The sequence below is a fragment of the Dryobates pubescens genome, chromosome 2 (assembly GCF_014839835.1).
Source record: "Dryobates pubescens isolate bDryPub1 chromosome 2, bDryPub1.pri, whole genome shotgun sequence".
NCBI classification, from domain to species: Eukaryota; Metazoa; Chordata; class Aves; order Piciformes; family Picidae; genus Dryobates; species Dryobates pubescens.
This window is the reverse complement of record NC_071613.1, coordinates 56,270,399-56,297,320: the sequence shown is the minus strand read 5'-3', so window position 1 is coordinate 56,297,320 and position 26,922 is coordinate 56,270,399. Positions and strand designations below refer to the sequence as shown.

The 26,922-nt window shown below is 41.5% G+C and overlaps 1 protein-coding gene across 1 annotated transcript in view; it reads left to right on the top strand.

Moving 5' to 3' along the window:
- The window catches only part of ARHGAP15 (Rho GTPase activating protein 15), a 369,524-nt gene that overhangs the window by 32,158 nt on the left and 310,444 nt on the right, over positions 1 to 26,922 (top strand). The window contains exons 2-5 of the mRNA XM_009907693.2: positions 2,273 to 2,347; positions 6,526 to 6,587; positions 11,213 to 11,300; positions 20,471 to 20,560. Coding sequence (XP_009905995.1) covers positions 2,273 to 2,347; positions 6,526 to 6,587; positions 11,213 to 11,300; positions 20,471 to 20,560 — 315 coding nt within the window. The remainder of the gene's footprint in view (positions 1 to 2,272; positions 2,348 to 6,525; positions 6,588 to 11,212; positions 11,301 to 20,470; positions 20,561 to 26,922) is intronic.

Sequence of the window (26,922 nt, the reverse complement as noted above, 5' to 3'; positions counted from 1 at the left end):
TAACGCTCTGATCGCTGAACCAAAGGCCGGACCAAAACGCGCTGACAGGGGCTGTACACTTCACAAAGTTGAATGTAGGGCCCCCAACAGACACGTAGGGCTCCTGGAGAGAGCAGCTGAATGTTAAAATAGATGCTGTGGAGTGGTAATGCGTCTTGTTATTTAATTTGGATGAGTGAAGAATATACTTTACAAAGCATCGCTGGGCAATGAGCTCTGTGGTATGTAAAGGAATAATTAGAATGAGGGATCTGAGTAAGAAAGATTTGCTGTGATCTAGACCTGAATAGTTTAGTTATAAGTCTTGAGCACTATAGAACCTTCAGAGTTGTTGAACAGTAAAGATAAAGAAAAAGATAAATTGAATTAATTTATTTTGAATTTATATCCCTGCCTCTGCCTGCATTAATATTAAGTTCCATCCAAAATCTAAATAGAAAGACTGTAATCTTAGAAGTTCTCTCAATAGCATCAGCAAATCATTCTTGTTTACCCTGCATGCTAATAAAACAGGAACATGACACTCCTGAAAACAAGATTGCAAAATACAGAAAATGTGCTCTGACATTTTTTTTCTCCCCAAAGGAGGGCCTGCCACTAACCAAAGTATTTCTTATGAAGGCTCGATTGCTTAAGATGCAGAATATTAAGAGAGAAAAACACTTTAGGACACAGCCATGTCACCAGCTGTTACTCACCCTTAATGAAATTGTTAAGTGATATTCTTCATAAATAGGTCAGAGAAACTTTTTAGTTTTCTTGAATTGTGAGGAGTGTTTTTATCTCTTTCTTTGAAATGTTTGCATTAAATTTAGAACTGGTAATTCATTAAGCTCATTAGCTCCGACCGGGAGAGGAGAGCAATATCTAGGATATAGATTTCAAGGCTTAAAAACGTTACTGCTTACAAATAAACATGAAAGCAATGTGTGCTGAGAAGAAGGGGGGAAAACAAGGAAATATGGGATCATAATATGTTTAACTGTGTTTTAAGCGTGGCCCTCTGGATTAATTAAGAACACTTTCTATATTCAGCCGCTTGAATATAAACAGAATACATTATGACTTTTGGTTAACTCTCTTTTAATAGGGAAAAAGAGAATGCATTATGATGAATACAGTGGAAACTAGTGGGGACTGGATTTTGTTGTTTGCTCTTTTTTTTTTTAAGGCTTTGATTATAAGAGGAAATAATCAACTGAATTTTACAGGATCCTAAATCCAGGTTTTGTTGTTATTGACTGACTTTAAACTTCAGCAGTAGAAGTTTTTATGTGTATGCATACACACAAGCACACGGTTTTGGGTGACCTGTACTTTGGAAGGTTTTTTAAGGAGGTGAAATGCTGAGCTCTGCCAAATGCTTGCTTTGTGATGAAACTTTTATTTACCCATAATAATTTCTGGCTTAAAGCAAGAGTTTCCCACAGCTAAGTCAGAGATGGTTAGAGTGGCTTCCTGGTAGAAAAGAGGGAACTGGAGGAAATCAAGGACTCAGTATTTGGGAACCTGCTCTGGCAGGGGGAGGTTGGACTAGATGATGATCTTTGGAGGTCCCTTCCAGCCCCTGTGATTCTGTGAACACTTTAGTGTCAGAGTCCAATATTGCTGTAGCCTTTTGGTCACAGAGAGCTTAGAAACAGCCTTGAGAACAGTTTGAATGTACCAGATACTTTGTGCTTATTCCGAACTAATTTCTAGTTTTGCCCTTGTCTTGCTTCCCTGTTTCTGTAAAGCAGGTTGAAGAGCACCTAACCAGTTAATCAGCTTTTTAGATTCCTGATGGAAAAGACATCATTTGAAATTGTTATCAACTGGTTAATTCTTCAAAGTAAATTTGCCAGTGGGACACAAGAACTAAACTCATTTATAGCAGAGAGGTTTAGAGGTCTAGTAGCTGGATGTGGAGTAATTGGCCATTGGAATGTGCTGCCCAGGGAGGTGCTGGAGTCCCCATCCCTGGAGATGTTCAAAAAAGGATTGGATGTGGCACCTGGAGCCATGGTTTAGTTGTCTTGAGTTGTTAGGTATTAGGTTGGATTTGATGATCTCTGAGGTCATTTCCAACCTGGCTGATACTATGTTTCAAACACACCAAGCTCAGAGAAACACTGCTTTCCCCAGCAAATGCACCACTGAAAGAAACCAGGTTTCCCAAGCTCCATCCATATCCAGTGGTTTAATTTGTTGGCCCTTCTTTACCAGCAGGTGATTTAATTCTTTCTGAATTTAAGCCTTTGCATTTTCTTCTTCTTTTGTTTTGTTTCCTTAGATAAATCGCCACAGAAGAAATCATTCCCAACACAACCTAACCCTTGCAGACATCATTAGCACGCAGGACCACACGGTAAGGAATTGCTCCATAGACGTGATAAATCACTCCTGTTATTTTAAATGTTTATAATGTAAATGTTACACAAAGAATAAATACCACGAGGCTTTGGATGCCTTGAGATGTTAAGGGATTTGAGGGGCTTTGATTAATCAATACAAAAGAATAATTTTTAGAGGCTACAGAGCGATTTATATTATATAGCTTGACTTTGCTGTTAATTCGGTGGTGCTAGAGTGATGTTTCATCAGTGGTAATGCTTGGGATAAAGGGATGCAATCAGACCTTTGTCTGGTGTTTTCCTATATTTAGGGGCTTGTAATATTGATATAAAATTTTAGAAGCAAAACTGATCCCAAAATTTAACAAAGTTTTCCTTGGCATTATGCTTCTCACTCCCCAGAGGTTCTTCTAAAGGGTTTCATGTTAAAAGAAAATTAATACACAAAGACAGGCTCATCAAAGAGATGCTGGCATCAGGGTTGCTTTTACCTACACAAACTTTGCAGAATTATATAGGTAGAGAAGCTTTAGATTTTTATTACCATGAAAATGATAGAATCTGTGTGTGATACAGCGATGATTACATTCCCCTGCAGTTTCTAATAGTTAGCTGATAAGAGCTGCGCCCCATGCCCATGCTCAGCCCCACGCCTGCGCTATTTAGAAACTCAAATATTTACCCATACATCCTCTCACCTTTTAATATCCTCCTAAAAATGAAATAATGAACCCTTCCAAACAAACACAAAGCCCTGCACAGTAATTCACTTCAGGGCATTTTGGGTCATTTTCTCAAACCTTCCATATGTTGAAAAGGTGCAGGGAGGGCAGCAGCTTAACAACAAATGATGATATTTATTGAGACAGAAACAGCAGAACATATCATTAGGGTATGTTTGGAATTCTTTTTCCTCCCATATCATCCATTTCCAGAAGTATTGTAAGCTGATCCTGAGCTCTCTTGGAAGTATTCACTTGGAAAAAAAATGAAAGGGAGGAGAACAGAAAAAGGAGATGTTAACAGATGTTCAATAGAGGCTATAAAAATATTGGGGCCATCCTAGAAATAATCTTGTCTTTGTGCTAAAGTTGTTTTATAACTCTAGAAATCCCCCCCCCCCCCCCCAACTACAGAGAAATTAGTAATTACAGAGAAAACTGTGAACATTATCAATTTGTGAAGACCACAGCACTCAGTTTTTAAAGGCAGCATCTCTATTAATTCAATTGAACCAACATAGCTGAAAGTCATTCTGCTTAGCGCTGAAAGGTTTCATATTAACTGAAGATTTTTGTATTATTGAGCTGTTTAATATGAAACAAATGGCAGATTGGAGCTGTGGAATTTAAATCAGGACATGTTAGATGCCCAACATTTGTTGAGGATTTGATTTTTCTAGCTCATGACAGTTCTAAGGAAAATATGACTGAGCAGCAACATTTTCATCTGGAAGCACATCCCAGTTTGCACTTCCCAAAATGTGAGAAGGGAGGTGATTCAGGTCTGATGTTGAAAACCACATTTCTCATTAGTTTTGAATTGGCTGGGAAGGGTGGTTGGTAGGTAAACTTTGAAAGCATGAGATTCTGGGTCTGGTTCAGAGAAGCAATCAACAGCTTGAATGGTTTGCCAATGCTCCTCCCAGTTTCTCTTTCCAGATGGGTAGAGATATTAAAAAACACAACCTTTCTCATATGTTATTTGGCAACTCTGGCCCTGGCCAAGAATCAGGAGGTTTATGCTGCAAAAATGAAAGGTTAGAAGGGGAAGAAAAATGCAGAGAGATGTAAAGTAAGTTTGATTTTTAAAACATTAAAAATTGTATTTTGGTTTTTTTTTAAAGTAGGTGAAGATGGAGTTTTAGTCTTATTTTAGCTCTAATAATTCACCCATCCATCACTAGATAAATAGTGACATGACTCTGCACAATAATCCCTCCATACTTTCTCTCTGGGTTTTCTATGGCAGTGATTTGCATGACAGGAATTTGCATGAGATAAGTACAAATTACAGAAAATGCAGAGATTAATCCTCCTGCACCCGTTTGAGAATGTCACCTAAAAGAATTGCCCGCAGACCACCTTATAGGTACAGATATGTGAGCAGTATGTCTTTTATTCTATACCACCAGCAGAGAAAACCTAAGGAAACAGTTAAAACAACCTACACTGTTAACATTGTATTTCCTCTAATAGACAAGTCAGGCTCAGTAGTGCTTGAAAGGGAAAGCAGACCCACTCTGAACCAGGATTTTGCCTCCTTTCCCCTTGATGGAGTAGGGAGCCAATTGTCCCCTTGTTCTCAACTCTGGTGAGGCCACACCTTAAGTATTGTGTTCAGTTTTGGGCACCTCAATATAAGTGAGATGTGGAGGTGCTGGAGCCAGTGCAGAGGAGGGCAAGGAAGCCAAGAAGGGCCTGGAGAATAAATCTGATGAAAACAGACTGAAAGAGCTGGGGATGGTTAGTTTGGAAAAGAGGAGGCTGATGGGAGACCTCGTTGTGGAGAGGTTGGTGCTGGTCTCTTCTCACAGGTAATTAGTGACAGAACAAGAGGGAATGGCCTCAAGCTACCACTGGGGAGGTTTAGACTGGACATGAGGAAACATTTTTTCCCAGCAAGAGTGGTCAGGGATTGGAATGTGCTGCCCAGGGAGGTGGTGGAGTCCCCAAGCCTGGATGTGTTTAAAGGTGGTTTGGATGTGGTGCTTGGGGCTATGGTTTAGGGGTGATCTTTACAGAGTGGGGTTCATGGTTGAACTTGGTAATCCTGAGGGTCTTTTCCAACCGGAATGTTTCTGTGGTTCTGAGTTGGGACATCCTTAGCTAATAAGGCATGAAGAGGTGGCAGGTCAGTGGGACTGGCTGAGGAGCAGGCTCCTTGTTTTGTTTGGCTTTTCATTTTTAAATGCCAATTTACATAGCCAAAAGTCAGCCCAGTCACAAACCGTGTACTCCAGCTGTGCAAGGGATGTTTCAGCAGCTCACAGAGAACCAAACACCTGCAGGGGTCACTGGTTGAACAGGGGGTGCTCAGAGATCCTAGAATCACTGAAGATGTGCAAGAGCACAGATTAAGAGAGAGAACTGTAAACAAAAGAGTAAGCCTAGGACTTGCTTCTAATATGCCACAACTTAAATGTGGCATTGGTATCCTACAAGCAGGTGTTGCAGCCTTGTGCACGCCAGCAGAGTCCTTACCCTGGTGCGGCAGCACTGAAAAGGGGCCAGGTTTCAGTAACAGCAGAGTATGGGACCTTCAAAGGTGGTATCATGTTGCTAATGTCGCATACCACTTTGGATAGGTAATAGCAAAGGGCTTTGCCTTTTGGGGTGTGTTTTGGAAACCACAGTGCACAGCTGTGTTTTCCTTTGTTACTCCCCTTCCAGCTTGGGTGTCGAGCAGTGACAGCACTGCTTGGTTTGATTTTCTGCACTGTGCTATGAGATCATTAAGTCCAGCTGGAAACCTGAAGACAAGTTCCCCCTGCACATGAGGACACATGCACTCCAGTGAGGTGTGACCTTTCAAGGGCTGTGAGTGGCGAGCTCCTCAATGGCAGAGCTCATCCAAAAGACAGCACACGTGAAAGCAGGCTGTGTTTTAGCATCATGCATGAGCCTGACTCAAAGCAAAATGTGACACTGCTGAAGGCAATGCAACTTTTCCTCTTGTACAGGGAGTTGATGGTTCTTTGACATTGGTTACCCCTGAAGGTGATTCTCTTTAGAATATGAGAAGCAAGAGGCTTCCACAGAAGTATGGTCCCCAATAGCTGTAATGAAACTCAGTATATGAAATGATACCTTGACACAATTTATATTTTCAATGCATTTATATTTTCAATGCATTTTTTTACTTATAGAAACTTTGCTTTCATTCATTTTTAATTATTTTTGGGTGTTTTTTTCCCTAAATCAATGACTACAATATTACTGGTGTTTTGATTTGGTATTTTAAGGTTACTTCTATGTCCTAACTGGCCTGCAATGTTTGCAGATTATAGAAAAACTTGACTGTATTAGAGAAAAATAGGTGATTAAACTGAGTATTAGTGATAAAATGTCTCCCCACTGCATTAGATAGAAGCAGATTTTTATGCATGTGCTAGTTGGGTTCATTCCTCTGAATGAATTGCATGGTTATGACATTTACTTATTTTTTTCCCTTTTTCTTTTCTTTCCCATAGGCAGTGGAGAAAGAAGGATATCTTCTAAAAGCCAAAATTGCAGATGGTGGCAAGAAATTAAGGTAAATGATGTGAATGCTACACAACTTAGCAGCTGCAAAATTCAGAGTTGATACATGTTTATGTATTTCATAGAATCAATTCTAGAATTGCTGAGGTTGAAAGCGACCTCAGAGCTCATCTGCTCCAACCTCCCCCCCATGCCCAGGGACACCCCTCAACTAGATTCAGCTGCTCAAGGCTTCATCTATCCTGGCCTTCAACACCCCCAGGCAGGAGGCAGCCACAGCCTCCCTGGGCAGCCTATTGCAGAATCTCACCACCCTCCTCCTGAAGAATTTCTTCCTAAGATCCAGTCTAAACCTAAGCACAGTTTAGTTCTGGATTTCGGGCTACAAGTCATAGCTAAACAGGGGGAGAGATTTAATTCAAAGGTGAGTGTTTTGGGGAAAGCACTGAAGCCAGTAACCCCCTGTTCCCAACTTCAGACACTAGCAAGAGCTTCTGTAGACCGCGTACGAACGGTGAAGGGCAAGGAGGGAGTTTGACCCTTCCAGCACATCGGGGGCCCGCAGCAAAAAGCATCTCCGTGGCTCGGTGCCGCACGGCTGCTCGGTGAGGGAGCAGGGCAGAGCAAGGCAGGGCAGCTCGGCCAGCGGCGGGTTTTAGGAGCCCTGCGCAGCCTCGTTCTCTAATAGCCTGGGAGGCTGTGAGCACCACTGAAGCTATAACGTGCTGCCATCAGGTGTTCGCTCGACAGAATGCAAATCCAGCTCCTGCGGCAGCGTCTCACCAGGAGCGTTGCACCTCCCAGGGACTCCCCAGCACCGACTTTCGACCACGGCTTCGAGAGTGAAGCTGTATAGGGAAAAACCCCACACAATGTCCTTGTCAGCTGTAGCTGCATCTGCTCGGCAGGCTGAGATTTATGGCGTTCTACACAGGCAGAGGATGGGTACTGGGGACTCAGCTACTCTTCATGCACTTCTTTCTCAGATCTAAACTTCGTCCACTGCAGCAATTTCTTGAGTACTGTTGGTGCCACAAAGCAAAAATTAGAGTCTTGTAGGATGCCTTTTGTAAAGGCTTAGAAAACTTAGGTCACTCCATGTATCCCATGAGATACAATGTGTGCCTCTCTGTACAGAGACTAATACATCAAATCACAGAATTGTCAGGGTTGGAAGGGACCTCAAGGATCAGCCAGTGCCAACCCCCCTGCCATGGGCAGGGACACCTCACACTACAGCAGGTTGCTCACAGCCACATCCAGCCTGGCCTTCAAAACCTCCAGGGATGAGGCTGCCACCACCTCCCTGGGCAGCCTGTGCCAGGCTCTCACCACCCTCATGCTTTTTCTAAAACTTTATTTAAAATGTGTTAAATGATTATATTGAAAATCTGATAAAAAAGTTGTGTTAGTTCGTATAGGCTAAGCTTCATTCATCTTTGTATTAACCAAAATGAAGATTTGATTTAAAATCACACTTTTTTTTTTTTCTTTTATGAGACAGCTGTAGATGAAAAGAAACAAGGAACTTAAATTTAGGGGAAAGAAAGTTTTCTTGTGGATAGTCCAGTTGCATCTTGCATCCTCACAGCTTCTGTAGTTCCTTGTATTGTCTTGCAAAAAAAAACCCAAAAAGACAAACAAAACCCAACCAAACAAAAGAACACCCCACATAGTATTTTTATTCCTGATAGAATTAAAGCATTCTCCCCTTAAAATTACAAATGAATCCTAGAATGGCTCAGATTGGATGGGACCTCAGAGCTCATCTGCTCCAACCTCCCCACCATGCCCAGGGACTCCTCTCAACTACACTCAGCTGCTCAAGGCCTCATCCAGCCTGGTCTGCAACACCCCCAGGCAGGAGGCAGCCACAGTCATCCTGAGCAGTCTGTCCAGAGTCTCAGCACCCTCCTGCTGAAGAACTTCCTCCCAAGCTCCACTCTAACCCTGCTCTGCCTCAGCTTCAAACCATTCTTCCTTGTCCTGTCTCTAGACACCCTCAGGAAAAGTCCCTCTGCAGCCTTCCTGCAGGATGCTTTCAGATACAGGCAGGCAGCTCTGAGTTCCCCCTGGAGCCTTCTCTTCTCCAGGTTAAACACTCCCAGCTGCCTCAGCTTCTCCTCATAGCAGAGCTGCTCCAGCCTTGTTTCAATAGGCAAAAAATATCACCTGACATAAGTAAAGAATAATTTGTAATTGACTTTTTATTTCTGAATTCTTACTGTAAAGCCATAAATAAAAATCCTTTATTTTGAAGGAGGCCCACCTTGATGAGATTTAGAAGTGTCTTGTTTCATGCTTTCCAGTTAGTTTGATCAGAAATTTGAATCTTTTCAGAAGTCTGCTCACAAGTCTGGGACCCTGCAATGCAGTCAGGGAATTGCAAGCATGGAAATGCAATCAGGTGGAAAATCCTGCCCCACATACAGCTGGAGCAAGCATCACTCTGGCTAGTACAAATGGCCACAACACAGAAATGTTCCTATCCATAGCTCATGTCAAACATCTGGCTAGGTTTTGAATCTAAGCTATATGCCAAGGGTTTTACTCTTTTGGCAATCTATACTTATCCGGGATATCCAGCTCCTAGGAAAATCTCTTTGAACTGGCACGTAGTGTGCTTGGCCACCTACTCTCCTGTGCTTTTTAGAGCTTACCAGTACACAGCTTGTGTTCACTACCTTGCTGGTGATCCTCAGCTGCAGCACTCTTTTTCTAAGGGTACTTAAAAAATAATTAACTGAAGTCATAGATTGACAGAATCATTTTGGTGGGAAAAGACCCTTTAAGATAATGGAGTCCAACCTTTCTTTAACCCTACAAAGTCTGGTGCTAAACCATAACCCCCAGCAGCACATCTCTGAGTGTTCTACACCCCTCCAGGGATGGGCATCCAACCACCTCCCTGGGCAGCCTGTTGGGGTGTTTGAGAACCCCTTCAGTGAAAAGTTTCTTCTCGTGTCTAATCTAGTGGAACTGTTCCTTATGACCACATGCACAATCCTCAGCTATGACCATAGCTCACATTAGCGAAGGATGCAGCTTTACAGTGGGAATAGATTTAGCTGACTGTTTCAAGGTGGCTTAGGAACACTGTCCTTTGGTGGAGAAATACTTGACAGTCGTGGTCAGGCACTTTGCCTAAACCCTTACTGATGATTTTTATGGTTTTTATTTCTCTGCTTCAGTGCCTCTATTTCCCATGCCCTCCCCCACCCCCAACGTGGCATAAAAACATATTCCTGTTTTCCTCAGACCGGTAAACCTCCTTCCCAGATAGCTTCTCTCACTGATGCCTCTTGATGGGTGTATTTTAGGGATGATCATTAGATCTTGCTGGGTGAAATCCTTCAAGTTCCACTGGTGTTAAGGCTTCATCTGTAATATTGTTTATGACCCTTAAGCCGATGACTGAAAGGTGTTGACTAAAGGAGTCATTAACAGGAAACCTACCTGATGTGCTCTTTGGTGGGATATTGAGTGCAGCACAGCTTTGTGGTGGGCTTAGGAGTGGTCATCATGAATTGCACCAACAGGCTTCCAAACTCAACAAAGCCAGGTTTTCTGGAATAAAAACTGGGTGTGTTTGAGTTGCTTAGGAATACTTAAACAGAGACAACTCAAAGGAGCTAGGAAAGACAGAAAAGAGAGGAGAAAGTGCTTCCAGCAGCTCCTCCCTGGGTCCTCCATATCTTCACAAGCAGCTCCCTCCTTTAATGCATGGCAACATACACATGAAACAGTCTGTCACATATGTTTTCAGGTTTGTTCTGAAATGATTTGGGATTTACAGCCACATAAACCCCCTACATAGTAGTTTTTTGAGTGTTTTTTATAAATACCAGATGTTTTGACACCCCCCAAATTGGAGAGTCATACTTGAGATGCTCTAAAAAGAGTCTTCTATCAGATCCATTTGTTTATGATTAGGTAGTGGCTTGAAACATTGCATTGTATGTAATATATATTAAATACACATTTAATATAGATATTAAAAACATTTATTCTGTTCTTCTGCATCAGAGGAACAGAGTTTCATATATCCAAGTGTAGTTTGACTTCTCCCTGGCCCCTGCAGTTTTTTAGCTCTCTAGGGCTCTACCATGAACTTCTGCTGTTTAATGGTTTATTAGACCTCTCTCAGATGTCATTCTTGTGTTCTTTGCTGTCCTGTACATTTTTAATCCAGGGAAAGCAGAGAGTATTAGGGACCTTGCAAAACAGGCCCTTTTCCTGAGCTCTGTATAGTCAGATCAAAATTATTCTATTCCTTCTCAGTTCTATTTTCAGTGTTAGCTACCAGAAGGGCACCAGCTATTTTGGAGTCTTCTAAGTATACGTGAACTTTAAGCATGTGTGAACAATCCCTCCGTTTTCCTGTGGCTTAAGGCACCATGGTGGAAAAGGAACATAAATAGGCTTCAAAACATGAACGAGGAGAAAAAAGACCTTCAAGCTTTGTTAGGCCACATTCAGATACGATTAGGGAAGTGCAAACTCCATCAATCCTCATGGAAGCACATTGCTTGAAAAGGACTGTAGATCATTTTTCCTATCTGGTGTGAAATAATAAAAAAACTCAGGTCCACAAGTGGAACAACTTCTACCTCCTCCTTCCATGACTTAGTGATTTTATGTTAATTTTGGTTTGTTCTGGTTTTTATTTTTTTTAAGGAAAAACTGGTCCACCTCCTGGATTGTTCTCACTGCTCAGAAAATGGAGTTCTACAAAGAATCCAAGCAGCCATCCCTGGCCAACCTGGTAGGTAATCAACCATCTAATACCCTCAGCTTCTTTGTAATTGTTGCTTCAGGATAAAAAGTTTGATGTTTAGATAAAATCATAGAACTGTTTCAGTTGGAAATGACCTCTGAGATCACGGAGTCCAACCTTCAGTTGGATCTTTTAGCATTTCAGCTTTTAAAGGTGACTTTTGAAATTGTCTGGTAATTCTTTGGCAACAGAATGAAAGTTGGAGACCACTGAGAAGGATTAGGAACACAATCTCCAGAAATTAGTTAATTACTTACCTCAAACTTCTTGAAAGAAGCTTTCAAACATTAAAAAAAAAATTCATTTAGGAAACATGGAATCGTAGAATTGTCAGGGTTGGAAGGGACCTCAAGGATCATCTAGTGCCAGCCCCTCTGCCATGGGCAGGAGCTGCATGTAAAGTGTTGTGTTGGATTGTTAGAATGGTGAAACAATATGATTAAGAGGAAGGCTTTTGACCAGAACACGCTGATTTAAGTGCCATGGTTCAGAATTTTCTCTCCCTTAAGAGTGTGGTACTTTCATGTGCATTGAAAAGTATTTGTGTACCTAAAGACTCAGAACAAATAGAGAGGACTGTATCTATAAAAATATATGCATAAGACAAATTCAGACTGAGCTGGCAGCCTTCAAAGGTTTGAGAGCAGCTGAAGAAAAGTGCCTCAATAAACTTTTAATCAGCTGCAGTGTGTGAGAAGCAGTAGGACTTAGCACGTCTTTTATTCTCCGAGTGCACCTCTTAATAATTGCAAAGTGAGACAAATGGTGAGTGACTACCCAGTAATGTGAAGGTAACACTTTAAATTAAGGTGCCATTTATAAATGCTTTATTCTTATTTATGAAAATGATCACTAAATGCAGCTACTTCCTCAAATAATGTGTTATAAAGTATGTTATAAAATGCATTAGTAATAAATGCCCAGCAGACGATGCGATGAGAATCTGCTGCAAAGGATATTGTGAGATGTAAATTGTATTAAACCATGCATGTGCATCTTTAATACATGAATTTAAGTTGTTATCCACCATCCTATAAAGTGGCTTATGCATTAATAAATAACAATACATTATTTATAAATGGCACCTTAAAATAGGGTGTTACCAAAGCAGAAAACATTACAAGTTAGCAAAGTGATTTTTTATCGTGGTATAAGCGTGACATCTACCATATCCTGCTAACCTTCCTGAATATTTCTATGACTCCATCTAATGCAGCTTAATGCAATTTCTGTAGCCTGTAGTTACTACAAAGTGAAATTTGCAGTACCTTTTCATTGTGCCCCAAGGAAAGAGCACTGATCTTGGTCTTCAGTGATGTGACAGCCGCCTTGCGCAAGCAGTAACGGCGCACGGCCCTTCGGTGCTAGTTACTGCCGAGCTGGAGCCTACCAACCTGAGTGTGGGCAGCAGAAGGGGACTTGGGTAACTGTGTGACACTGTGGGCAGTGAAAGGACAGGTTTGACAAAGCCCTGTTGTGAAAGGCTCTCAAGGCCTGATCAAACCTGCCAAATCTTGTCGGCGTGATGGCTGGCCACAAAAGGTGCTCTCTTTGGCAGGAGTCACAAACAATAAGCTATTTTTCCTGTGGCAGGTGATGCAGGCTCCTTCTTCTCTATTTTCTTGATCTACCAATGCCACCTGCCATAAAAATCAACCTTAAAGAACAATTTTTCATGCTGTACTTTTTGTTGAAAGATGATGAGGGTTGTAGGAAAAATGAAAATAAGAGATGAAAGAATAAAACTAAGTAAAGGGTGAAATCGGAGACTTTCCGCCTGCATTTGGGCTACCACAGCTGGAAAATGCTTCTTTTCTGCAGCCATGCAAACAGTATGGCTTGGATTAATATTTTGTTCAGAATGATCTGTTTTCCTTGAAGGTGAATTACATGTTGTTTGGGCTTGCTTGTTTTTTTTTTAAGTCTCAGGTGAACTTATTAGAACTAATCTAATTTACGAAGTGTCTTACAATTCTGCCTACTACCTCTTCTCTATCCACAAGTCCTCACCCAGATTCCAGTAGGTAAATGAACCAGTAGGAATTCAACACACCAGAGACATGAAAGCTGGAACAGGTTGCCCAGGGAGGGAGTTGAGGCCCCATTCCTGGAAATATTCAAGGTCAGGCTTAATAAGGCTCTGGTCAAACCTGATCTAGTGGAGTATCTTCCTGCTCACTGCAAGGGGCTTGGACTAGATGACCTTTGGAGGTCTCTTCCAACCCAGACTGTTCTATGATTCCAGGATCATTCTGAATTCACTTGTAGCTCTAAAACAATTTAAAGATTTTCCTATGTGATTTCCAAGATTATCAGAAAAATTATTCACCACAGGTTATTTACCCACCAGCTTGGATGTGTTCCTGTGTGACCTGCCCTAAATGGGAATCTCTGGGATTCCTTCAGATGGTTAAAATCTCCATTAGCTCTGTACAGAGTTAGATACTACACAAGACTTGCCTGGATAATGGGACTCTGGCCCAGATCTCAGTTTATTTAACTCACAAATTAAGTTGTGCTGTGAGAAGGGATCTTCTGAGAACTCATTCCCTTTCCCTGAAGTCTCAGTCATCACCAGTGCTCACAGTCAGTGAGATAACATCTCTTACTTCCTCTGTAAGGGAGAACACAGATATATTGATCCCATATTTTTCCCCTTATAGGGGAAAAAAAACACCAACCCAAGTGGTTTGTTTTTCTTAGTTCCTTGCTGGATCTGAACACCAAGGCAATGAACTCAATGCTCACAAAGGTGAAGAAAAGCTGTTGAAGTTACATTTTTCTGTCTGTTGCATAGAACTTAGGTGCAGTGGTGAGTAAACAAATTGGGTGAAGCTTGAACACAGCAAGAGCTGCCAGTGTTCAAAACCTTATAAACCAATTTCCTAACCCTGAGTTTCACACATCAAAAAAAAGCTAAACTGACATGTTGGCTTCATTTGATAAAGCAAATGCAACGCTTAGTTCCTCTGTAAACCATTTAGCCAGACATAATTTTCATAGTGGAAAAGCAATAATACAAAAAGAATTCATTAGAAATCATTTGTTTACTGACTATAGATGTATATATTTAATGTTTTTTTTCCAGCTGTGCTTTACTTTGGAAAAAGGGGAGCTCAGCCATTAAACAAATAATGTAATAGAGGCAATCAAATAACGTAAGGGCCACGAGGATGCTTAAGGGCTGGAGCACCTCTCCTGTGAGGACAGTCTGAGAGAGTTTGGGCTGTTCAGTTTGGAGAACAGAAGGCTCTGAGGAGACCTAATTGTGACCATTCAGTATCTGAAGAGGGCTACAAGAAAGCTGGGGGGGGACTTTTTAGGGTGTCAGGGAGTGATAGGACTAAGGGGAATGGAGCAAAACTAGAAATGGGTAAATTCATATTGGATGTTGGGAAGAAATTCTTCAGCACGAGGATGGAGAGACACTGGCACAGGTTGCCCAGGCAGCTGGTGGAAGCCTCAGGGAAACCTCCCTGGAGGTTTTGAAGGCAGGGCTGGATGTGGCTGTGAGCAACCTGCTGTAGTGTGAGGTGTCCCTGGCCATGACAGGGGGCTTGGAACTGGATGATCCTTGAGGTCAATCAATTCTGTGGTTGTAATGGAAGTGTGTTCATTCATCACAGCGTGACTTATAAGAAAGAGTTCCTAGTGTTAGCAGGAGAATGATATGACTTAACAAAAAATAGTATTCATTCATTATCAAATACTGTATGTGAAGTGAAAATTTAGAATAAGGCAGCATCATTGTCAGGTGGTGTTTGGTGTTAGGTAATAGGTTGGACTTGATGATCTCTGAGGTCTTTTCCAACCTGGTTGATTCTGTGATTCATTGTAAGATCAATAATTAACAACAAAGGCAACAGCAGAGAGGGAAAGAAAACCACTTTCTAACTAATTTTTTTTTGGTGATGCTAGGATAACGTCTAGAGGAGATTTAAGATTATCTTTACCAAAATCTCTAATAATATTAAAATACAAGGAACTAATAATAACTAAAAGATGTTTTTGTTGTTCCTTTGTCCAATTGTAGAGGCAGGTCTTACTTGCTTCATGGTAAAAGTTGAAAGCCTGTTGTCCTTGCTCCTTCTGCCTCTGGTTTGAGGTCTGCACCCATGTGAAGCTCCAGTACTCTTTACACTTGGTGTTAAAAGCAGGCAGCACTTGTCTTGGCTTCACAATCATTCTCCTCCCAGTGAATGAACAGTTTCAGATATTAGATCTTGTGATGGAAAATATTGGTGGTGAAACTGAGTAACATGTTCAAATTGGGGGCCTTCACTGCAAGACATTGAGGTCCTGGAATGAGTTCAGAGAAGGGCATTCAGGCTGGTGAGGGGCCTGGAGAACAGGTTTTATGAGTGTCTGAGGGAACTGGGGTTGTTTAGTCTGGAGAAAAAGGGGTTGAGGGGAGACCTGCTGGCCCTCTACAGCTCCCTGAAAGAATGCTGGAACCAGGTGGGGACTGCTCTCTTCTCCATAGTAACAAGCAACAGGATGAAAGGAGATGGGACCAGGTTGCACCAGGGCAGGTTTAGGTTGGACATTAGATGAAACTTCTTTGCTGAAAGGGTTCTCAAATGCTAGAACTGGCTCCTCAAGGAGGTGGTTGAATCCCCACCGCTGGAGGTGTTTAAATGCGATGTTGAGGGCCATGGGTTAGCACCAGACCTGGCAGAGTTAGAGTGGTTGGACTTGATGATCTTCAAGGTCTTTTCCAGATGAAACAGTTCTATGATTCTGTTTCAACTTTCTTATGGATTTGGATGGAGAAGACTGGAATCCATAGCTTTCTGGTGAAGCTAGTGACAATATTTGGTATTAATATTAGCAAAAGCACAACAATTAAAGCACACAGAGGAGGCATTCAGCAAATGAGCTTGTTTACAACATCACTGAAAATGCAAGTTTGCATCCCACGTAGCTAAATCATTATCATTTGCTGCAGCCTTGAACACTTCTGATCTAGCTTCTGATACAGTTCCCTTTAATGTTCATATGGCTGTAATTTACTCTTTTTTTGTTTTAAACCAAGGACACTGTGATCAAAACAGATCACAGCTCCAGTCTTTCTTACCCACATTAAACCCTCTGATCAGTTGGATTTTTCTGACCAAGAGAAAAAATAGTCTGTTTACTCCCTGAGATAGTTTATTCAGCAGAGGTTATTTTAACCTCAGGTTATTAGCCCATCTGCGAAGTAATTTGGTGAGTGCAAATGCTGCTGAAATCCATATTCATGTTTTGGAAGATTTCATTGTAGCAGACACTTGTATCAATTTACAGCATAACCCCCTCCAACAACACTGATGTAACATAATTGCTCTGACTGCAAAACACAAGGCAAGGACGCAGAGGGCTCAGCCTTTTTCCCCAGTAACCTTAACTTACTTCTCCTGCAGTCTCTCTGGGTAATGCACGAACAGCTCAGCAAACCATGTAACAGGACAATGTCGAGGGCAGAATGAATTTCTGGGCAGTTATCCCAGAGTCCCTATGGATTTAAACAGGGCTTCCTATTGTGTGGAGCTTCCCAGGTGCAGAAGGGCTGGCATGCAACGTGGACAGCTCCAGGCTTGGTGGATCTGAGTAGGTATACATGTAGTTTTCATCAGAAGCTTTACATGTTATGCCACACTCATGAGTCTTGTGTGATAGTCACGGGCATCAGCATATCTTCATATGGGAAGAATTGTTAAATTCTCAAAAAAACAAAGAAAAAAAAAGTTTTCCAGTTGATAATTGCACATAGGAGAGATGCTTCCATCTTTCCAACACTGTCAGCTTGCATCCCATCCTGTCTGGAAAGGAAGATGCACACACTGTCATTTTTTCTCTCCTTAGAATCTCAGAATCACCTGATTGGAAAAGACCTTAAGATCATTGGGTCCAACCACAACCTAATATCTCCCTGTACATTACTGTTAGATTCTGTCCCTGAGCACCTCACCCAAATATCTTTTAACCATTTCCAGGACTGTTGACTCCACCATTTCCCTGGGCACCTGTTCCAGTGCCTGATGACCCTTCTGGTGAGGGAACTTTTCCTAATATCCAATCTAACCCTCCCCTGGTGCATCGGAGCTGCAGACTCCAGCAACAATATTGAACTGTAAGTGCACTGAATGCACAGAGCAGCCCAAGTTCTGCTTCTGCATTCCAGGCAACCAGCACCAGAACAGGAGGACACAGTCTCAAGCTGTGCCAGGGGAAGTTTAGGCTGGAGGTGAGGAGAAAATTTTTCCCAGAAAGAGGAATTTGCTGTTGCAATGCACTGCCCAGGGAGGTGGTGGAGTCACTGTCCCTGGAGGTGTCCAAAAAAGGATTGGATGTGGCACTTGGAGCCATGGTTTAGTTAGTCATGAGGTGCTAGGTACTGGGTGATAGGTTGGACTCAAGCTGTGCCAGGGGAGGTTTAGAGTCGAGGTGAGGAGAAAGTTCTTCACTGAGCGAGTCATTCGTCATTGGGATGTGCTGCCCTGGGAGGTGGTGGAGTCGCCATCCCTGGAGGTGTTCAAGGGGAGATTGGACGTGGCACTTGGTGCCATGGTCTAGTTGTGAGGTCTGTTGGGACAGGTTGGACTTGATGATCCTTGGGGTCTCTTCCAACCTTAGTTACTGTAATACTGTGATACTGTGTGACTTGATGTCTGAGGTCTTTTCCAACCTGGTTGACTCTGTGATACCTTTTTGTGTCTTCATAGAAATCAGAAACGGTAAAATCCTCTCATGATGCCCTCTTACTGCAAAACTTCCCTAATGGGCTTTCAGTTGCTTTTTCTCACTTCAGTGTGAAGTGCCATAGCAGTTATCCTGAGGAAAACAATCTATGGATAGCAAGAAAATTGGAACAGTCTCTCCAGGGAGGTGCTGGAGTTACCAGCCCTGGAGATGTTAAAAAAAAATGTGTAGACATGACAATTCAGAAGAAGAAGGTTTAGTGGTCTTGGTGGTGTTGGGTTGATGGCTGAGCTTGATGGTCTTGGAGGTCTTTTCCAACCAAAATGATTGGATGATTCTATGGTGATGTATATGACTATATATGAATATTCTGTAGTCCAGTATCCATTGCTACCAGGAACCTATTTTCCATTTCTTGATCTGCGTTTTTAACCTGTCCTCTTCATCTTAAGTTTCCAAAGTGTCTTGACTTGTTCTGCCTCTGGGATCTTTATTCCTGTCTTTGTTAAAGTATTTTCAGACTCAAACTATGCTTTTAGAAAACTTTTCTTCGAAGAGAGCAATACAGAGCTGCCTGCAGACTTGGCCATTGCATGGACTCCTGGGAAGAAAACTTCCCTAGGCTACCTCCTGGCCAAGGAGAGTCAGCTAGTCCAAGAAGGCACCATAACTCTATTTATAAATATATAATACTGGAATATTGGAAATTCATATCTTCCCCCCCAACCCCCAATTGATTTTCTTTTTCAAGTAATAGACTGGTGTGTGTTGTAGGCCTTTAGTTGTTGTTTTTCTGGGGTCTTGTTTGTTTGTGGGTTTTGTTTGTTTTGTTGTTGGGACATTTTGTTGTTGTTGCTGCTTATTTGTTTTTCACCTTTGTCACTTTTTCCCATGCAAACATTAACTGTCTAAATTTCACAACTTCATTGCTTAATCAAATATCAATACTGAAGTCTGGATCTGTTACTAAAAATTCAGGAAGATTCTATTCTTGTCAGAGGCCAGGAAGGAAATCTAAGGCAGAGCTGGGGAAAAAGAATCAAAAGCCAGTGGTTTAGGCAGAAGAACATCCTTCTGTTCTGAACAGCATATTTCTTCTATTAAAAATAAATAACAATTAAAAGGAAGGAAAGGAAAAGAAAAGAACAAAAGCACGCAGCTCTATCAGTTGTAGAGGAGCTGAACCATGGTGGCTTTACGGTTTGGCAAATGGAGGACATTATAACAACTCCAGTACAGAAAACTGCCAAAGACTCTGGCTGCAGATTACTTGGCCAGAATATTTTACCCTGAGTCTTTTAACCTAAATAGGTCCTTTTCTACCCATCTCAAAAGCACCCTGGAGAACACACATTTATTATTTTATATATATATATATAGCCCTTCATAACAACATCAGAGAAATTCAGTGAGCAATCTTTGGAAAGCTGATTATGTGGTTGATGCTGGACTGGCCACTGTTAGCTTCTATTAAGTCACTTTATCACCAATGCTGTTTTTTAAGGTAAAATGGCTGAAGAACAGCAGAGCAAAAAAGATGCATCAGGCTGATTAACTACATTATGTGGATATTACTCCCTGTCTTACCCAAAAGGGACTTATTAGTGCTTCATACTGTTAACAGTAGTATTTTTATTGTTGTCTGGGATGTGCAGTAACCTAATCTACAAAGGCTACTCTCAACTACATGGGCTTTGCCAGAACTGCTGCTCAGGCAGAGTCCCTGGAGAAGGAGCTTAGATGGCAAATGAGGATTATTGTGCTTTACACCAACTCCCAGCAACGTAAATGATACAGGCAAACAAATCTGCTCTTTGAATTAGTTGCATCCATACGGAGCTGCTGGGGAGGCAGAGCTGTGTCACTTTGGGATGCATGGACTGACACTGAGAAGCAGCAAACTGTGTGGAGCTACCCTAGTGTTGAGCTCTTCCTGCGTGTCACACATGTCCCTGAAGCCTTTTTATTTATTTATTTTTAATTTTTTTAGGAGCTAGAAATGACAATATGTTTGGAGGAAGGAGGTAGCTTGTCTTGCAGACACGATGTGTGTCCCTGTCTAGTTGCTGTCCTTTCCAACTGCAGCAGTTGAAATTTGCATTTGGAGAACTCACAACCCTTTGCCTTCAAACACAATGGCTTTTCAAGGGGTTTTGCAAAGTAAGCAAAGATCTGAAAGACCTGGCCAATGTATACATGCCTCTGTGCTTTGATCTGTTGCATGGTACATTAATTATAATTTTAAAATGATATCTATGGTGTCAAACCTCTCTTTCTGAGTTAAGACACCTCAGGAGTAGTTATTTAATAATGCCAGGGAATAACGAACTCCTTTCCGTAAGACCAGCAGCTGTGCTGCAAGAATCTGTCACTTGAGCTTGATCTCTTCTTGTTTTATCTGATAACTGTCCCCATTTGTGTACAGTCAGGCCATACTCATGGCAGGTTTATATTTCCCCCCCCACCTTCCTTTCCAGAAACCAGGATATAAACCTGAGTGCGTGGATTTGTGCGGTGCTCGCATCGAGTGGACCTCAGAGAAATCCAGCAGAAAGAATGTCTTTCAGGTAAGAGGCAGAGCATGCATTTCATTGCCCATCTGAGTATAAACTCTGTGATGCTAAGAGGTAGGTTTTATTCCCTTGGTTTTGAATAACTAGAGCCTGCTTTAATCCAGCCTTTTCCTTGCCAGTACAGGAGTGTAACGTTTTTATCCAGCGTCGGTTTACTGTTTTCCTAAGAGAAGGGTTTCTGATGACTGAGTCTCCTAAACACTTGAGAACCTGTTGATTTATTGATTAATGCTCTGTATTCAATTTGTTTTTAAAACTTAGTAGGTAATTGCTTTGGGTTCAGGCCTAGAATCTTGACCTGAAGGACTTCCATAAACACAACTTCTCCAAACTGCTTATACAAGCATTGCTCCAGCGCAGTGCGGTTACTCTGTTTATTTTTATTGCTGTTCAGGGTCCTCAGATGGTGATGACCCAGGTTCATTTCTGGGAGGGAAGGGGGAGGACTTAGCTTGCTTCTGCCAGGGCCAGCATAGGAGGAGGAGGTGTATTTCTCATAGGACTATTCTTCATTGATGGAAAATAATATTATTTAATTACTTCATCTAAATCCCATTGAATTGAAAGGGAGGATCAAGGCCCGAGAAGATGAAAGGATGAGGGAAGCATTACTGCAAGGTTAACATTCCAGAATCTAGGGGCTGAAATAGTTTATTGCAACATCTTCAGCCTTTGGACATAATCCAGCTCCCACAAATACCAGTAGAAAGGTTGATTGTATTATTTTGCTGCTGTTGTTGTATTGCTAAAAGTACTATCAAGCCACATCAAAATGTTATTTCCTATGAACTGAATTGTTTCCCAGGGTTCTAACCTGAATAATTTTCAATGATACAAATAATAAAGGGAGGAGAAATGCAGATGGGAATATGCCAGGGTCTGTAAGTTACCAGATAGTCCTTTGGCATCAGCAGCGATGAAACATGCTGGAGGAACCAACTGTGGCTGTGGTTTAAGCAAAACCACCTCAGCACATAGAGAAATGCCCTGAAGGACTGCACATGACTTCTTGAAAAGGAACCTCTTTGGGTCAGCTGGGTGTCACAGAGGCTTTGTCAAGGTTTATTTTTTCTAGCCATCTTTCTGAAATGCATGCACTGTTTAGAAACCTTCCCCTCTTCAAGACAGTGAGGCTTGTGCTGCTGTACCCCCCACATCCTTCAGGTTGTCTTGAGACAACACTCAGAGCTTTGTAATTTCCTAGGTATTTTCAGAATAAATATTTTGGGTTTGCTGTCAATCTTCAGCTTTTTTCCACTCGGAATGTGATTAAGTCTAACCTTAGCCTTCACTGCTACAACCCCCTGAGCACACTGACAGGTCTTCTGAGCTTCTAGGTTTTATTCCTCATATTGCAATGAGCAAAATTTCTGTTTGGAAATACATACTGGAGAGGTGATTCATGGCAGCTAATACACTTCCAGTGTAAGGAGAAATGAATCTCTCTCATTGATTTACTGAACTGGTTGCATGAAGACTTTGCAATGCATTTTCTTCTCACTTCTGTTGGTGTGAGGTGTAACTCCTCTGAATCAGAATAATGTGAGAAAGGAAACTCATGCACTACTGTTTGAACCCATTAAAACGTGTCTTCATCAAGCCAATAAGTGAGTGGGAGAGACATTAAGAAGTAAAAAGCATGGGAGGAAGGACATATGTTAAGACACATTTTGAGAAGGGATGGAGCATTGTTTAGACAGAGAGCTACAAGAAGATTGTGCCAGATGGTAAGAGCGAAAGAGGAGAAGGCTTTGGCATCAGTAGTGGTGACATTTTGGGGAAGGAAAGGACTGAACGAGACTGGTGCTACATGAGCAGATAGAGTGGGAAGGGGACTAGAGAGCGAGCGAAGATTTCTGAGATAGTCTGGAGGGAATCCAAGGCGAGTTCGAAAGCAGAGAGGTCAGTTCGTACCTGGATGCTGAATATCTCAGGAAACACTGCTGATGATCCACTTATCCCTAGTGGGTGGGAAGAAGATTGATAATGTGTGTCTACTTATTAATAGATTTGTGAATAAACATTCAAAGGGGGGATTTTTTTCCTTATCTTTTTTTTTTTAACCTAAATATAGACTCATTGCTTTGCTATTGGATTAAATACATTAGCTGCCTAACTCTGACATGATCAGGGATGAGAGCATCATTATATCTTCAAAGCATAGTTGGTGAGGTTTTGTTTCACCATGCTCTGAATAATAAGACATACTTTTTGTTTCCCTTATTCAAATGGGGCAATGGTTGCTTTCTACCAATGTGTTGTACTAGGAGAAGGTGCAGAATTCTGAGTTGGATTTAGTCTGGGTGGTCAATTTGTGTTCATGAATTATAGATTAGAAATAGGAAATGACTATTGAGATTTTTGGTTTGCAAGGAAAAAAAAAATAAGAAAAGGAGGAGGAAATCTTGGATTTAAAAATCTAGGCAGATGACAGTTAATAGATGGTAACGAGAAGATGGAGCATAAAGAAAACTAATTGGAAACTTGATCGATGCAGGACCAGAAAGAAAAAGGGATAAAAAAGAGGAAACTGCAAGTAAATGATATTCAGGCAGGAAGATTTGGCTTTCTGGTCTTGATCATGAGGTTTTCAGCAATGTTACTCCACTCATTTAAATTGAGCTACTCCCTGTTTAACAGGATAAGTCTGATCTGTCTCTCACACTATCCAATTTGTGCATGCAATCTATTTCTGTTCTTGATGACCATATTACATGGAGCTTTTTTTTTTCCCCCTCCCTTCCCACCCCCCCACTTTTCCTTAATAGTAACTAAAAAATAGTCACATCTTGTAAAATACAGCCTTCTGATTTTCCTTCATTTGTTTTGTTGATGATATAGCCTGCACCAAAGCAAAGAACTGGTTAGAAACAGCTTCCCAAGACGTGGGGAAACATAGCGGTTTGCAGTGCTGTTTGTTCTTGCTGCCTGAATGCACTAGGTCTTCATCAGAGGAGTGGTGAATAAAAGAAGATTTATGTTCAAATCACATGCTTTAAATATTTCTCCTAAGTGCTAGTTTGCTCTTTGGTGTTTAGCCTGAAATTTAAAGCACTGAGGATTAAAAGGATTACAACATAATCTTAAATAATCCTAAGTGTCATTTACAGAGAGATGGTTGTAATAACTAAATAAAACCATGTTAAGGGATGGCAGTGTTGTCAGTCAGCAGCTGGAAGACAAACAGTACCTCTGTCACTATCTCTTTCTCCCCTTTCCTTTATTTGGCTTAATTTGATATTGGGTAGGTGCATTTTGATGTGGGTTGTCAAAAAAAGCACAAACCAACCAACCCACGATGGACTGCATTTCAATTAGTACCAATATGGCTTCAGAGGCACTGATAACTAGGTGATTTTACTGACTTTCTCAATATTCAATGTCTTCTGCTTCCAGTAAACCTTACAAATGGAGTTTGTTCTTTCCCCTGCTTTACTCATCCTCTGCTCTGAAATTAAAAGGGCTGCTTGACTTCAATTCAGGCCAGACATTGTGAAAGATGTGCTCCTGACCTCTGGCTTCAGAATTCTGGAGCTTTGTTAGCACAAAGTCTTGTGGCTGTAGACTATTTCCTTGAAGAGGTTTTGGAAGATTTCTCTTCCATGAGAGGAGAAAAAAAACAACAAAAAACTAGAAAGGAAAAATATGAGAGAGTTGAAGAGTGCAAAAAGAGGTCACGAGCAGCATACTTATGAATTGGTGAAGCTGCTTTGTTCTCTTAATAGCACTTCTCATTTAACTAAAGATTTTTGGGTTTAGTTCCTTTAGTAACTTCCCTCCCACCCTCTTTACCAAGTTAATTTTCTTAGGAAGGCTTCGTGTGAAGAATTTCTGGAGTTTGATACCCAGACCCGGTGTGATGTTGGGTTTTGTTTCAATACACTGCAGCTGTAAGGCATATCATACATCATAAGGCATATCATACATCATAAGCAAATAAGCAAATAAGAATTGTATTTAACAGAGAGGGAAATAAGGCACAGTCTTTCAGCAGTGAGACAGCTGAAAGTACAACTGCACCTATGTGCAAGACGAAAGAGTTTATCTTGCAGCTGTTTCATATAGAATAATATTTATGGCACTGATCTAGGGTAACTCCTCTGTCCTTGAAGCTATCCAGCTTTGTCCAAGAGCATTATCTGAATGATAAGCTATTTTGTCCTACACACTATAGGATCAGTGTAGCATCTGGATGCCTCCCAGGAATGTCTTGAGTCACTGCATTTTGCCATGGGAGGGATCATTTTTGTTTCCAAGATTTCCCTGGAGGAAGCAGTGAGAGTGCAACGTGGAGGGGCTTGGGTTGGGATTGGCTTTCATTGTATGCTTTTAAATAGCGATGCACTGTAGGGGTGGCAAATCTAAAAAGGCCACCTTGCTCTCAGGTGGATGGGAAAATTTTGGCGATACTTATCAGCAGTTGGAGCATGTTCCCCGTCCTCAGCCTGCCCTAGAGAAAGTGCTGTGTCTCCTGAGGCTGGGAGTGCTCTTGCCTGCAGCTCCTATGAGACATGAAGTGACCTTGTCTGGCTTTGATTTAGATACACTTTAGATGGACCTGTTGTGGTTTTAAAACATCTGTACAGCATTTTGTCCACTTCTGGATGTTGCTGCTGAGATTGTGGTTTAATTTGTGTCACAGGGACCTGAATATATTATTGCCTAATTAAAAGACTTAGGCACATCACAGAGTTATTAGATGGTGTCAACAAGAGGCTCCTTAAATCATAAACTTATAATTAGAGGTTTTTTTAAGTAGAAAAAATAGTCTTCATCATCTTAGAGATGTTCATGTGCATATTTTTACATAAGAACTCTGTTTCTATTGGTGCAAGAAAGAGATCTTAAACATAACCATATGGAATGTCTCATCATTGTGCTTCAATTTCACTCTTCTAACTGTCTTCTTGGTGGCCTTACCAGCAAAGCCTCTGCCAAAATAGTCAGCAATGCCTTATCAATGGATGCAGAAAATCTTCTGACCTGTATCAGCTATTTTATATTATAGATACAAGAAGACCTATGAAATTATTTTTTTTAATTGAATTTAGTTGCCTTCTCAATTTTCATTTTGAAAACCACATGATACTGAGCATTATTTGACAGCAATGCTTCTGGAAAGCAGAGTCAGAGCTGTGGATGGTGGACACTCTGAATATAAGGCATTTATACTGATTTGAGGATTCTGGGACCTGACTCATTCTACTGTGATGGTAGTGTAGCTCAGTGGCCATATTTGGAATCACTTCTGATACATCTGTTGGGAAAAGAAAAAGAAAAGATAAACAAACAACAAAACCCCCAAAACCCAAACTACCAGATTATTAATTGTTCTTTCCTTTTAAAGCAGAAGCTACAAGTGAAACTGCCCTTTCCTTAGTTAATTGTCTTGCTCAAGCACCCAGATTTTCCAAGGTGTCAAGCAGTTCATACCATGACCTTTTCTTTTGTCATCCACTGTTGTAGCAGTGCTCTTAGAATGCAAGCAAGTGCAGGATCTTATGCAAACAATGGCAGTAAAGTTGTGTTTTCATTGTGTATCTCTAGTCCAATTTCTATTATTGATTAAATAAAAGTAAGTAGAAGCTCTAGCAAGCCAAGGGGGTGGGAAAAATTAATCTAATCCAGAATAATCAAGAGCCTGGTAACTGCAGTACCTATACAAGCTATGGGACATGCAGCTGCACCCCTGTTTCACGGGTGCTGGGTGAGCAGTGGTCAGGCTTCAACCATCCTGGGTTCTCTCACCAGTGTTTCAACTGGTTTTTTTTGATGTTACTTGTATTAGCCCAAGGTAAGTACAGTGAGCCAGATGAATTGAGCCAGCAGTGTGCCCAGGTGGCCAAGAGGGCAAACAGCCTCCTGGCACCTGTATTGGCAATAGTGTGGCCAGCAGGGCATTGAGGTTCTAGAGTGAGTCTGAAGAATGGCGATGAAGCTGCTAAGGGCTCTGAAGCACAAGCCTTAGGAGGGGCTGCTGAGAGATCTGGGGTTGTTTAACCTGGAGATAAGGAGGCCCTAGGAAGACCTTGTTCTCTACAGCTACCAGAAAGGAGATTGCAGTGAGGGGGAGTTGTTTGTTACTTTGGAGAAGAGACCAATAGAACAAGAGGAACAGACCTAGGATGTGCCAGGGAAGATTAGGTATGGAAGAGAAGTTTCTTCCCCCAAAGGGTTGTCAAGCTCTGGAAGAGGTTCCCCAGGGAAGAGGTCGAGTCCCATACCTGGAGGGGTTTAAAAGCTGTGTAGGTGTGGTGCTGAGGGACTTGGTTTGGCAGTGGTGGGTTGGTAGTTGGACTTGACGATCACAAAGGTCTCTTCCAATCAAAATGATTCCATGAGAGTGGTATGAAATT